Source organism: Aplysia californica, unplaced genomic scaffold (genome assembly GCF_000002075.1).
Source record: "Aplysia californica isolate F4 #8 unplaced genomic scaffold, AplCal3.0 scaffold00835, whole genome shotgun sequence".
Classification (NCBI taxonomy): Eukaryota; Metazoa; Mollusca; class Gastropoda; order Aplysiida; family Aplysiidae; genus Aplysia; species Aplysia californica.
Genome location: NW_004798105.1, coordinates 250,098 through 265,050, shown reverse-complemented (window position 1 = coordinate 265,050; position 14,953 = coordinate 250,098). Strand labels below are relative to the sequence as shown.

Here is a 14,953-nt window from a genome sequence, read left to right as displayed (position 1 = left end):
ATTCCACCACGTCGTGACACATAGGTTTCTTATACACAGCTAAGGTTAGACTTCTGTGAATAGTTTAGTCGATATATATGCAAATTCAGAAATTTATGATAAATAAATCAGTGATGTTTATGGACTAGTAGTTAGGCTGAAGGTGGTTATGAGTTCGAATCCCATCTGGGACCTGAAATGATATTGGAAGGCACTTTACACAAATTTTCCTCACTTGACCCTGGTGGAAATGGGTACCCAGCTTCAGACGGCGAAAGACCTTGTCAGTATCATAGTGTTTGAGCATGTGCATTCCTCAGCTGGCACTGTATGCTTCCCTGGAAGCTGAGAATGTTCCTTAGTGTTCTAGGGTCTGCTGGGGGTAATGGTGGATGTAAAATGCAAAGAGCTTGCTGTAGATTGTCGATGTGCTATACGAATGCAATTACTATCATAAATTACAAACTCAAACTTCGTTGAATATTAGAAACAGTCGTTTATTTTACAGTTTTGTAGACACAAAAAAAACAGTAACAGGAGTCAACATATGTACACATCTCTGTCTCTTGTTCTTCCAGCCACACACACTGTGTCCATCTCATCACACTCTCATAATGACATTGTAACTTCTTGTCCATGTGCTTCATGGACACACACACACACACACACTGACACACACACACCGACACACACATTTATGCATGCATCAACACCAACACACAGACATACACACAAACTTATTCCCCATCAGTGTCCAGGTTTCAGGAATGTGTTGCGTTATTTCTCTCTCTCTCTCTCTCTCTCTCTCTCTCACTCTCTCACACACACACACACACCCATCAACGCACACACACACACTATCAGTGTCCAGGTTTCAGAATATGTATCATTCTCTCTCTCTCATTCATCCACACACAAACGCACACACACACACTATCACTCACTCACTCATCCACGCACAAACGCACACACACTCTATCAGTGTCCAGGCTTCAGGTATGTGTCGTTATTGTCAGGTATGTGTCCCATTATTCCCTCCCCCCTCTCTTCTCTCTCTCTCTCTCTTTCTCACTCACTCATCCACCCACACACACACACTATCAGTGTCCAGATTTCAGGTATGTGTCGTTATCCTCCTCCTCTTTCTCTCTCTCTCTCTTTCCCTCTCTCTCACTCATCCACACACAAACACACACACACACACTATCAGTGTCCAGGTTTCAGATACGTGTCGTTATTCCTCATCACCCTGGTAGTGGCAGCGCCGAAGTAGTCCAGGACGTAGGCCGAGCCGTCTGACGGGGTCAGGACCTGGACACACAGACAGACCCGGACTTAGTGGGAACTGGACATACAGACATTAGACAGACACACAGACAGACACACAGTCAGACACACAGACAGATGGGCGGGGACTTAGTAGGAACTGGACATACAGACATTAGACAGACACACAGACAGACACACGGACACACAGACATTAGACAGACACACAGACATTAGACAGACACACAGACAGACAGGGACTTAGTGGGAACTGGACACACTGACAGATAGACACACAGATAGACAGCCAGACAGACACACAGACAGACAGACAGACAGACAGACAGGGACTTAGTGGGACTAGACTCACACACAGACAGACAGACAGACAGACAGACAGACGGCTCATAGACAGGATTTGCCACACAAAAGGCACAGTGTTAGTAACTTAGTACAGCGGTCTCCGCCCTAGACTTAAGACACAGTGTAAAATAGGTCATCGTTTGCTACACACAGAAAAAATAGAAGGAAAATGCTGAAAACAACAACAACCAGTCACCTGGTCTTGGAGTCTGATACTGTGAAACAACAAAATACTAGTATGGTACACATATATATCTCCTCAGCCAGCTCCTCAGATTTACTAAACTTTAACTTTAAAAAAAAAATATTATAGCAGGTTCACTGGGTATCAGTTGTATGTGCTTGAGAAATATTTTGTCAAAATTCAGGTTCTAAATGTTGAAAAAAAAGCAAGAAAAGATTCATATAATTCAAGTATAAATAGTCACTTTTAAGGACAAGCGGTTTAACCCAGATTTCGGGGGTTTCCAAAAATCTTGACCTATACCAAAAGTGGGCATTGCCCTACCTATAGGAGAAGTTTGGTTTCACAGGTGTATCATGTATATTTGCTTGGTTATAGAGAAAACTCTCCTTGTCTTTTAAAGAAACTTAATAAGGGTCCAAAAGTGTTACCTTTGATTTTTTCATACCAACATTTTTTGGGATAGCCTCCTTGTGCTTAAAAGCGACCAATTGTTAAAAGAACGAAACAGTTTTCCCCCCTTTTCCGGAAAATTTTGCTATGAGGGCTTAGTACAGTTGAACAGTTTGTGGACAGTCAGTGTCCAGGTGGGAGTGTCAAGTGGGCAACGTACCTGGGTGGCTATCAATAAAATGTCGATGAGTTGTCCCAGGAACATAAACCCCAGGGTGGCAAATTTCACCAAGCCTGAAAACATAAACAGATTGACTGAAGAAATTTGGGGAAGAGATGCACGTAACGGTAATATATATATATCAATTGCCAGTAGGTCGGGAACATTTTTTAGAAAATAAATAATAATGATATTATTAATAATTATGATAATGATATGATAATAAATTGCATTCATGTACAGCTTTCTCTTTTTTCAATGATGTCTGTTTTTCTTCAGGCAAATTTGGAACCCCCAGGCATGGTCGGAGAAAAGCCAACAAGTGGGCGGCTAGTGGGTGCTCTGGTGTGGTTTGCTCCTTTTTATCTATCAAGCATCTGTAGTCCTTATCTCTCTTCTTTCTTTTGTTTGTATGTTACTCTCTAGAAACACCTCTAATCTTTGGCACTTATTTTAAAAGTATAACCTATTTGTGTTGCAAATGCTGCAAAACTCTTACATACATGTAAAGCCAACACTCACCTATGGCGGGGTAGCCGAGGTAGAACCTGTCCACACCAAACATACCCAGGAACACAGACAGTAGTAAGGCAGTCTCAAAGGAATGTCCATTTCTGATTTTAAAAAATCAATAAATAAAGCTTGGGTTTAAAATAACCCATCACAATTTTACAAACATAACAAAATGAAGCAGAAGGAGGAAAATGACAGAGAAGACGTGTGCCAAAAACATAAATAACTTATAACATGCTGCTAAAGTTTCAGCTGCGTTCAAAAGAGGAGGCAAATTTCGAAAGGACTGGGTCTGTGTCAAACTAGAGCATGAGCTGTTTATTCCACTGAGAGTGTCACACCAAAGTTTTGACAACTGGAAATCACACTGCGTATATATGTTCAGGAAAATCCGTGAAATTAATTCTGGCGAATAAAAGTTTAGGTTTTTAAAAAGTTTGTAAATCAATGAGTGACTTACGTCCACTGGCAGGGAACGGGTTGCTGGAAGCTTCCGTTGAGGTAAAGTCCGTCACAGTCCACCCCTGGGGCGACACTGCACCACACTGAAATTGTTGGTACATGTGGTGTTTGTTACAAGTATACAGTTTGTGATTCTCAATAACAGAGCCAAACATTCACATTTTACGCAGATACAATAATCAGGGTTCATTAAGGAACATCTATAAATGTAAGGCTTTCGATTTAACAAATAAAAAATGTTGCTGCCAAAATGAAAAAAAAGTGTATTGTTGGCTTACACGGCAGTATGCGCAATTTCTCCAAGTCCAGGATATTGACTGTCCCCACTATTGCAAACCCTGAATAATGAAAACAGGGCAAAGACAAAATATTTCTCCTCTGGATATATATGTCATTGAATTTTGTAAAAATAAGCACAAAATATTTTATAGATTTCAATTTCAGCCAAAGACAAACAACATGAAGAATGTCTGCATGATCTCAGAGGGAAAACTTTAACAGCATTGCATAGATCGAACACCAACACAACAGTACTACAACTTGTTGTGTAGTAAGGATCTTTTTGTCACTTCCCACTAGTTAAGTCTCCTGAAATCATTCAGAAAAGCTCAAAGCTGTAAAGTGCCAAATTTTCCCAAACGTATTAGAACTGGCACATTACCTAAGACTTGCTTCGACTCCTTGGTGCACCCTCGGGCCTGTTGTGTATCTGGGTCAATGTCAGGTTCTGAGCACAGGTATCTGTCCTGATTTAAGGCCAAACATAACATGCCATGCTACAGTATAATATAGAGATCACAAACTGACAACATGCTATAATCATCAATATGTGTCACAACGTGGTAGAATCAGGCGCTCGTCAATTTTAGGTCGTGTGAAGTTTATTGCAATATCATCTAAAAGCTTATTCATTTGCCGTAATTTCAATGGAAAAAAAACCCATTTATCTGGAATAGAAGTCGAGATATTTGCTATTGAAGGAGGGGGGATTGCTTGATTTTAGTGGTAAAATTAGCGAGAAAATGGCCGCTACAGTTTAGTAACTTCAATAGCTTAGGAGTCCTTGAAAATTGAAAAATTACATATTTTGTGCCTTTAATCAACCTTTTTCAGTCAAGTTCGCGGAAATTAGTTTTATGTCGACATTAAAGATGTTGAGCTAAAAAACAAAACTCAATAAAAATTGTCAAACTGGCGGAAAAAAATGCGTTTCTTCAATTTCATTACATGTATTTTGAAGAGCAGCTGATTTCACCACGATGCCTCAAATGACCAGGAGGCAGTACCAAGCCCCTCTGAGGTAAAAAGAAAATAAAATGGGGAGGGGGGATCAGGGGCATGCCCTGGAGTATTTCTCCATAATTTGAAGCTTGGTAATTTGATATGAAATTTTCTTGATAGGCAATTTCTATTTGGACTCGAGTCTGATTAGATTTCTTTATCAATTCAGGTCCGAATACATGGGTTTTATCTAATGTTTAATTTATTTGGACTCGGCTTCAAGTGAGTTATGTGAGGGTAAGGAGGTTACATAATATAACTGTCGCCAGGGGATTTTATGTAAAAAAGCAAAATTAGAAATAAAATTACCTTCTAGGACTGTGTAATTGTGTCAAAAGTCAAAAGACTGCACTCTCATTGCCCAAAGGCACAGTCTTAAGTACCCAGTAACCGACAACTCAGGGTCTTTCCACCACCACTACAGCATCATCATTACTTCCACCACTATTTGTCTTTCCACATGTTTAATTTCATTATTGTTGTGTGTTATAGTTTTTCTGTAATAAATTAGGACCAGTTTAGATAGATCTAGATTTAGATCTAGTAACTGGATAATAAAGCTCATGTCTCCATAGTTATCATTATAATCCCCAAAAAATTTTCATAAATGCTGGCAATATTTAGGAACAAGGGTCAGAAGTCGGAACGGACATCATGATGGACTCAATTCAGAGTCCGAATATATAGTTTTTGTCTAATCGGACTCGAGTCCGAATAGTCACTTCGTTTTGGAAAATAATTGATTTGCAACGTTTTTAGTGGCTAGGCTATACTGTTCTGCAGTTTAAAAAAAAAAAAATACGGAGGTTTGAGGGACCCTCAAAACAAAAGCACTGAACTACTCACTGTACTGTAGTCTGTAGACTAAAGAATCATGTAGTGTATTTCTGCATGTGGGAGTCAAAGTAAAAGTAAAAATTTACCAATCAAACAACAATTCGCTCAAATGTAAAGGATACTGTCCAACGAGGAGATCGGTACATTTCTGCAAACTCCAACTGCCATCTCTTCCCCCAACACCGTCTTCCACACCGTCTGCTACAACTTGAAAGAAGAGAGGGACAACAAGCGACAAAACAGAAAACAGAACATTAAAAGCAAATGCTGTCTTCACAAACCGAAAGAATCGGTTCAAAGCAGTAGATTTATCAGTTGCTGAATTTCTTGAATCCATACCAATATTTCACACTCTCCAAATGAAAACGTCCACATCAATAAAAGCGGTCATAACACTATGACTCTGGCTTTGCCCTCTCTACTCTCTGAGCCTATCTCCAATCAAAACACTAGGGCAAAGCACAGTATTACAGACCCGGAAATGCATGCGACTCAGAAAAGAATATGATAATAGAATTAGTCTTTTACTCTTACAGTTCCTGTTGTCACATAGAACAAATTTTTCTTGATTGTTTGTTGCAAAAAGTAAAAGAAAATTTGAAATTTGTTTTAATAAGGCTTATGATAAAGGGGTGCGTATTAATATTTTTTGAGCGTGTGTAAAACATCGACCCCAAAAGTATACGAAACTGTTCACAAGGAAGAAAGTCAATTTCAACAGCTGATAGAGACGGAAGTGTGGAACGTAATGTTGTACTTTCGATTCTGTTGACCTCAATGCATTATAGTTTATGTTTATGTTTATAGCTTGCCTAACGTCTATACTGAGGTAGTTTTTTTTTTCATTTTCCTGAACAGAATGATATCGCCAGATAAGCCTAAGACTAAGTCAATTTAATTAAAGAATACGTAGCCTAGTGTACTATCTAGATCTAATCTAGATCTAGATCTAGATCTAGATCTAGAATCTAGATCTAGAATCTAGTAAGATAGATTCTAATTCTAGAATCTAGATCTAGTAAAAGTAAAAGAAAGTGTCAAAAGAATTTGCCTTTCTGCCTTTCAGAGCCCAACATGAGTGTGCAGAAGAAGCTACAGCTTACTTTGGCGATCTTGAAACCTGATGTTGTCGGCCATCCACATATCGTCGAGGTGTGTCCATACTTGTCATATAAAATAAACGTGCTGTTAGTTGTAATCAAAGTTACTTTCCTAACAAGATTTGATATTCTCTACTGTCAAGTTGGACAGGTAGAAAAGACATTCTTCAAGTCTTCTCGTCAGCAATTAACCCTTCCTCATGTCCTGCACCAATCTGTTCCATGACTGAAAAATACCACTGATTCGGCCTTACTGTGTTTTAGCTCCAAGTCAGTTTTTGTTGCTTTTTATTTTTGAAGTGACTATTTCTCAAAACATTTGGGAAAATGAACCTGATCTCTATTTCTCCGAACGGTTTCCGTTCTGGAGATTTTTTGGTTATTTGCGAGAGTTCGACGACATCTTTCATTCTGCCATTCAACGAGGACTGGGAAGAAGCATTTTTTGCATCGAATTCAATTTCTAGAGCTAGAATCTAGAGATTATTAGATGTCTAAATATTTAGATACTTCAATTGTTGTTGGGGCCACGTTCCCGGACTATATTTCATTTGAAATTGCCTTCAAAAGGCGCTGCGAGGTAACAAGACTGCTCGACTTTGGCAGTAACCTATTTTGCATTAAGTCATCCCTAAAGCAAACACTACAAATTAAAAACCTTGACGTGACGCCCCCCCCCCCCCCACACACACACCTTACACACACGCACACTCACACAGACTCACACACACAGGTGGGCTACTCCATTCGGAAACCACTAATATAACCAACAAATCTCGAGAAGAGAAACCGTTCGGAGAAACAGAGTTTAAGTTTATTTTCTCGAACGTTAGGGATAGAGCCCACCTTTTGTTTTTGCCTTTGAGATATGATCTGATTCTGTGCTCAAGTTTGGGGATGCTCGATTTGGGGGACAAAAATTATGATATAACATACTATCTTTCTTTTGTGTCTAATTTGTAGTTTTTATTGTTATGACTTTCGGATTTTAAAACAAAAATAAAAGTTTGATTAGAATATTTTCACAGGTGTCTTAACATTCCAGAAAGAAATATATTACATTATTCATAGAAACTTGTCAATTATATAATATATATACCACTTAGTTTCTGTTCATTTATAAAAATCGTTTCTTTCCCCCCCACAGAGTATAAGAAGACTTATCCTGGAAAATGGCCTCTACATCCTCAACTCCAAAATGGTGCGCCTCTCTCCCAGTCGAGCAGAGGAATTTTACGCAGAACATAGAGGTCAGACTTGTTTTGTTAGTGAATTTTCTACTTTCACTTTCAGCACCCTCGTTATGGAATAAACTTTCATAATTGGTTGAGCTTGGTCAACAAACTTTTCTAGAAAGCATCAGGTTTTCAATTTGCTTTTATTAGTTTTACAGTAAACCATGGTCTAAGTGCACCAACCAAAATTTGCAGTTTCCAAGAACAAGCTTAAAAGGCTTTGGAATTCACCAAACTTTAGTGGCTATTTTCTGGCTAATTTTACCTCAACATATCGACTTCTGTGTGAGATAAATGAATAATTTTTTCATTAAAAACAAGTCAAGTGAACAAGCTTTAAGATGATACAACTAAGTCTTTGCCCCAAAAAATTGACAAGCACCCGATCCCACTGTGTTGTGACACATTTTAACATCACGTTGCTCTTTTCTTCCTTTTCAGGGAAGTTTTTCCAAAACAGGCTTGTGTGCTTCATGAGCAGGTAATGTCATGTGTCGCTGGAGAGTCTACTCTAAGAGAGCTTCTGTGTTGTATTTAGACAGCATATCTGCGTATGTATGCAATTGTAAGTCTGGTGGTGGTGTTTTTATTAAATGGTTGATGAGGAGATGGAGAAAAGGTGATTTTGGATGGTTAACTGGTAGTGGAGGGTTTTTTCTGTTTTGTTTAAAATGATCAATACCTGAACGTTTGCCACCTCAGATTTTCTTTATGCTTAGTGTCTATGAGACTTATGAAATACAGTGGAGTCCGCTTAAATCAAATACAGTTAATCCAAAAACAAATGTAAATCAGATCAAAATAAAATCTCCTATTATTTTTTCTTCGATTTGAGCAGCCTCTCTAAACAGAAAACACAGCTTAACAGAAAAAAATCAGGAGGTCAAGCAAATTTCGTTATAAGCGGACTCCACTGTAAAATCCTGTCTGTCTGCACATGGTTTTTGGACACTCAGATGGGGGTATGCTTAGTCTTTTTATCGTCGTCTAGTAGAACATTAGAGTATTTAAGAGATGGAACCTCGGAATTTAATGTCCGGCTCCGATAAGACCAAGCCTAATGGGTTGTGAACCTTGAAAACTCAACAAAACGACTCAAGTTAAAAAACGCCCAGTCTGGGATTCAAACCAGGGCCATTTGCTCCATAGTTTAGCACTGTTCCTCATCAAATGTGGTTCTTAAATCATTTGAACTGGCCAAGAACTATAACTCTACTCGTTTTTTCCGGCAGCGGGCCGGCGTGGAGTCACATCCTCTGCGGGGACGAGGCCATCACTCGCTGGCGGGGTCTCCTGGGGCCCACCAAAGTCCTCAAGTAAGTGGACAGACAATGCTCAGCTGGGAACTTACTCTCTACTAGCCTTTCCTTGTTCATCTTGACATATTTTTATTTTTGTTTTATTCTGGGAACTTACACTCTACTACCCTTTCCTTGCTCATCTTGACATATTTTTATTTTTGTATTTGATTCTCTAAATTCTGTGAGCTGTTTCCTGGGCTTGCTAAAACCCTCAATTACATGCAAAGTAAACTTGTTGTGTCAGTTGTAAATAATCAATTTTTTTTGTTTCATCACCCAACCTCTCTCCTCTCAGGGACTGACACGATTGGTTTTATTCCTATACATTTTGAGGAAGCTTGCCTCCTAAATTGTGTACATTTAAAAAAAGAGACAGCTTTATCTTTGTCTCCCCCCCAGGACTGTGTTTGAGGAACCACAGAGTATTCGAGGCCGCTTCGGTTTGACCGACACCCGCAACTGTGCTCATGGCTCAGGTACGGTACTGTGACCACATCGCTACCCGTCTCCTACCGTACACCTGTCCCTACCATTCTCCTACCTACCATACCATACACCTGTAGCTCCTTCTCCTACCATACTTCTGTAGCTCTTTCTCCTACCATACTCCTGTAGCTTCTCCTACCATATGCCTGTTGTTCCTTCTCCTACCATACTCCTGTTGTTCCTTCTCCTACCATTCTATCATACACCTGTAGCTCCTTCTCCTACCATTCTATCATACACCTGTAGCTCCTTCTCCTACCATTCTATCATACACCTGTAGCTCCTTCTCCTACCATTCTATCATACAACTGTAGCTCCTTCTCCTACCATACACCTGTAGCTCCTTCTCCTACTCCATAGACCTACCTGTAGCTCCTTCTACAATACACCTGTAGTTCCTTCTACAATACACCTGTAGCTCCTTCTACAATACACCCGTAGCTCCTTCTACAATACACCTGTAGCTCCTTCTACAATACACCTGTAGCTCCTTCTCCTACTATATACCTGTAGCTCCTTCTCCTACCATTCTATTATACACCTGTAGCTCATTCTACCATACAACTGTAGCTCCTTCTCCTACTATATTCCTGTAACTCATTCTTCTACCATACTTCTGTAGCTCCTTCTTCTATACTCCTGTAGCTCCTTCTCCTACCATACACCTGTAGCTCCTTCTCCTACTATACACCTGTAGCTCATTCTCCTATGATACACCTATGGCTCCTTGGGAATTCTTTAGTTCTAAGAAATGGGAGATGGTTGTCTGTCTTGTCGTTTGTAATGCTATCGACATATCATCGGCCTGGTGGTAAAATGTACTGAACCCATGAAACAAAATTGTTCAGGAGAGAGAAATAACAGTTTCATTTTTTCTTGCTTTTATCAACATTTTGGAATTGAATTTGGACAAAATATTTCTGTAGCGCATGCATGCAATACCACAAATTAAGAAATTGCAATGAAAGAATTGTCCCATATGTTTGGCTTAGTGCTCATTAGCACCTGGCCAATGACCTGATCTTTGTGTTTTCATTTCTCTGAAAGTAGATCTATTGAGAGTGTGACAAGGGTACAAAATAAGAAGAAACTGATCATAGATATGTACATGTAAGTTGCCATAGTACTTGGGCCTAGTGCAGACAGTTTTAAGCTCTGTTGTTCTTGGGTCTGCAGTAGTGATGGGCATATCGATATATCAATATTTTTACCCATATCGATATTGATATATGCCCACTACTCAGACCAGACTCAATAATTATCAATATATCGATATATTTGGTGGCGAATCTCAATTTATCGATAATACTTTTCTAATGTTGAAAAATACCGATATATCGAAATAAAAATATTGATACTGTATCGAATTCGATATTGCTGATATTGCCCATCACTAGTAGTTACTGTCACAAGTGCAACGGTGAGAAGCTTACAGCACAAAGCAAATGTTTAGAATCCTGGCACTGGGATCTGTGGTAGGTTTGTTACATGAATCTGGAACGCTTGATTAAAATCATAACACAAAAGGGAAACGAAAAAGTTGTTAATACTGGCATAGATATGTTCTTATGTACATCAAACCACTATATTTTATACATGTATATATAGTATATTTACTTCTTATTTATCTGGATGGGAACATGTCCTGGCACTTTTATACATACTGTATATTATGTGTGTTCGTTGTTCTAGCTCTCTTTTCAAGTACAGATGGGTGAGATGAATACATTATAAGGCTGTTGACAGATTGATGGACAATGTAAAGGTCACTTGTTTATTATTATCATTCATGTTATTATTACTATTATTATTGTTATTATTATTATTATTATTATTGTTGTTGTTATTATTATCATAAATATTTTTTATTACTATCATTATTATTCATATTGTTATTATCATTGTCATTGTTATTACGTTTTGGAGTTGTTACTGAAAAAATTTGGAGGGGGGGGGGTGTTCTATGTCTCTTCCCATATATCAGATGATATTTTGTCTTTTATTCTATCTTGTACTATCGTTTTCTTTCAGACTCGCCAGAGACGGCCAAGAGAGAAATTGAGTTTTTCTTCCCAGAATTCAACGTTGACTCGTGGTATAGAGAAGAGCATCACTTGTTCCAGCAAGATCTGGTGAGGTTCGACCCCGACACCTTCCGGCATCAAGTACAGTCAGAGGTCCCTGCGGAGAAAAGTTCCTTGTTGTGACAGAAAAAGTTAGAGGGTGGTTGGCGGGTGCTCTGGTGGGGTCCGCTTCTTCTTTCCTATCAAACATCTATCGTCCTTATCTCTCCCCTTCTTCTTTTTTATGTTTGTTACTCTCTTGTAACACCTCTAATCTCCTGGCGCTCATATGACTTTATGCAGTTGCGAGCGCTGAAAAACCTCTACTAAAACTTTTTTTGAAAAGAAAGTTACGCTGGCTCATGTCTGTAGTCATGTTGTCTTGTTGGTGGTTGTTACAGCGGACGTTGAATTGACGGCGGTCGTGTCGAGTAGGTTCGTGAACACAAACACTGACCAGGAAACTGTAGTTGGTAAACGTATAGTATAACCCCCCACACCCCCTTTTCAAACTGCTTGGGTCACCGTGGGGGTCACACCTATGTCCCACAGCAGTGAAAAACAGAGGGTTGTAGTTGTTATATTACGTGGAGTCTGACAGCTCTTTAAATGTACTCAGCACAAAGTTTTTATTTTATTTTTGATTTTTTTCAGATTTTTTATCTGTGCAGAGATGCCAACCAGTACGATTTTACGTATTTTAGTACGATTTTTGGCCGAAAATACATGAATACGAATTTTCAGTAACAAAATACGCATCCTGGAATGCGAAAAACTACGAGATTCAGCTTGGGCGAGTAAACCTAATTGCCTCAGGTTCCATCTTTTGTCAAAATAGTATCAGTATCGCAGAACTGGAATATTTGAAAACCAAGTCCGATGTGGTCAGTAAGTTCATTTTTGCCGGTCACGATCGTGATATTATATTCGTTCAGCTTTTCCCTGTCTGGAGAGTACGTTTCACTTTCACGTGAAAAGGCAGATATGGCGGCAGGCAGAAGCGTATGTGACACCGAGGCTCGATCGGGAAAATCAAGATCTACTTTCGCTTAAGTTACCACCGAGAAGTTTGCCAGCAGTTGTCTGATAACGCAACATTTCTGGCATGCAGGTTGTGCAGTATAAACACAATGTCATCGTGCAAATAAAGTGTAATAAATACTCTGACTCGTCGCTGTGCTGTCACTTGTGGAAAAAAAAAGAAAAGAAAATACAAGCGTCGTCCGATTTTTAGATTGTCTGGCTCGCCATCGTGACCGGTCACTGACCCTGCGCGCATTCGCATCATAAATAAATGCGGCATCGTGTGAGCAAAGACGGTCTCTGTGGGAGTAACGGCGTTGCGAAGTATATGACTACGGAATAAGGGAGGAGATTATTGATTTTTGGGGGGTTTAACTAGTTTAAGATACTATCGGGGGTTTAAGGCAACACCAGAGGACAAAAACTTGGAACCAATTTTCAGAATTTTGATTAGAGCTTTCTGCAAAGCGCGCGTTGGTGCAGGCCATGTGCGGAATCGGGACCCTTCATACTTTGCAAGTCTGTGTTATTGAAATAAAGTGTTCGCGTTTCATTGGTTGGGTGATAGTAAATTATACCTACTTGGATGGGTGATAGTAAATTATACCTACAGTGTATGTTGTAGCTTTCTGTTCAAGACTGGCAGATTTTCAGTGTCACTGCATCTTGCCCTACCACAGTTGTTACAACTCTCACAGTGCATGGGTCTACTTGAGCCATTCAACTTATTGCTTTTCTCTGAGTTTGAGCAATAATTTGAGTCTGTCAGTTCATAATATGAATCATGACACCCAGACTGGTTCTTGATAGTCGAAATTCTTGTTCTAGGCCCTTCCGAACTCTCGAAGCAGGATTTATTTTTTATATAATGATGAGAGGAAAATATTATATATATAATAGACTGGAATACTTAAGTCAAACAAGACCCCAGTACGACATTGAACACTGACATGTTGTTGACTGGATACATGTATATTGTACGCGTGTGTGCTCCCTTTTTCGAGCTGGTGAGCTAGTAATTTTTTTTCAGGAAATATTGCTGGACACCCTGAACATTCTACTATTACTGGTTAGTCGGTCGGTCGTGGGGAATACACATTTTCCCCTGAAAATACACATTTTCATATTTCCCAATACTCATTTCGGTTTTCTGTGGTTGGCATCTCTGTCTGTGGTAATGGTTGTAAAGAATCTACATGCTCTAGAAATATAATATTTGGTTGAAATTCAAATTTTAAATGTTGGAAAAAAAAAAAGCAGGAAAAAACACAAAATGTAGGTGGAATTGTTTAAAAGAATGAAACACGGTTTTTTTCTCCTCTAAATATTTTTTTTTTCTAGGCATCGTCCAGGCTTGCTGATGATACATTACTTTTACCGACCACAGTAAAACCTCGGTATAACGTACTCTGCGTAAAACATACTCTCGGCTGACGTTCATTTTCTGAAGTCCTTCGTCCCAATTAGTACGTTTGCCCTTAAAGTTGAAGGCATAGTCTAAAAAGTCTGGAAATTTGATCATATAAGCTACGCTTCATGACTTCAAGGACAGTTTATGATCTGTGGCTTGTTAAGATTTGGTTTGGACTTTATCATATGTGATTTTCTGTTTGTGGCCTAGATTTCCTACAGCTAGTTCTGTCTGTTGTGCTGCAATATTTTATTGTCAATGTGGCCTTTGTTAAAAATGTGAGCACTTATGAGAGAGAAAGAAAGAAAGAATTTTTACAGAGCAGAGATGTTTCAGCATGTAATATATTATTTATGTTCTTTCATGTTGTATGTGTATGCGTCAGTGTACCATTCGTAACACCATTGCCATAGTCAACGACCAAGACAAATTTCTCCCTGTCAGAGCAAGATGAATAAAGTTGTCATTGTCATCGTCATTGTTATTGTTATTGTAGTTTTGTAAGTTTATGTTGCAGATGAGTGGGCAAGTGTATCTGCAGTATAGAGAGAGTGGGAGTGGGTGGTTGGCGAGTGCTCTGGTGTGGTTTGCTCCTTCTTTCCTATAAAAAATCTGTCGTCTCTATCTCCCCTCCTTCTTTTTTGTGTTTGTTACTCTCTTGTAACACCTCTAATCTTCAGCACTTATATGACTTTATTATATTGCAAGTGCCGTAAAACTCGTACTAAATCTAAAAACTAAGAGTGTGGGAGGGAGGCAAAAAGAGTGGGAGGGAGGCTGAATTATGTTTCAGATCTGTGCAGTAAATACTTTATTTTCAAACTCATACGGAGGTG

At 39.1% G+C, this 14,953-nt stretch overlaps 2 protein-coding genes across 3 annotated transcripts; one reads left to right on the top strand and one right to left on the bottom strand.

Moving 5' to 3' along the window:
• Positions 1–460: 460 nt before the first annotated feature.
• LOC101856296 (TM2 domain-containing protein CG10795) lies at positions 461–5,978 on the bottom strand. The gene is made up of 6 exons (XM_005109965.3): positions 5,621–5,978; positions 4,042–4,121; positions 3,379–3,463; positions 2,928–3,019; positions 2,406–2,479; positions 461–1,290 (listed from the first exon to the last, which is right to left on the bottom strand). The coding sequence occupies exons 1-6, from the start codon at positions 5,833–5,835 to the stop codon at positions 1,186–1,188; spliced, it is 651 nt and encodes a 216-aa protein (XP_005110022.1). The 5' UTR covers positions 5,836–5,978; the 3' UTR covers positions 461–1,185.
• Positions 5,979–6,146: 168 nt separating this feature from the next.
• LOC101856057 (nucleoside diphosphate kinase 6) lies at positions 6,147–11,829 on the top strand. Of its 2 annotated transcripts, none has more exons than XM_005109964.3 (7): positions 6,147–6,243; positions 6,565–6,650; positions 7,746–7,848; positions 8,275–8,314; positions 9,066–9,149; positions 9,534–9,610; positions 11,652–11,829. In XM_005109964.3, exons 2-7 carry the CDS (start codon positions 6,573–6,575, stop codon positions 11,825–11,827), a joined length of 558 nt encoding a protein of 185 aa, XP_005110021.1. In that variant the 5' UTR covers positions 6,147–6,243; positions 6,565–6,572; the 3' UTR covers positions 11,828–11,829. The 2 variants fall into 2 exon arrangements, with proteins under 2 accessions (XP_005110021.1, XP_012944374.1); XM_013088920.2 differs by lacking the exon at positions 6,147–6,243 and adding an exon at positions 6,250–6,327.
• Positions 11,830–14,953: the final 3,124 nt, after the last annotated feature.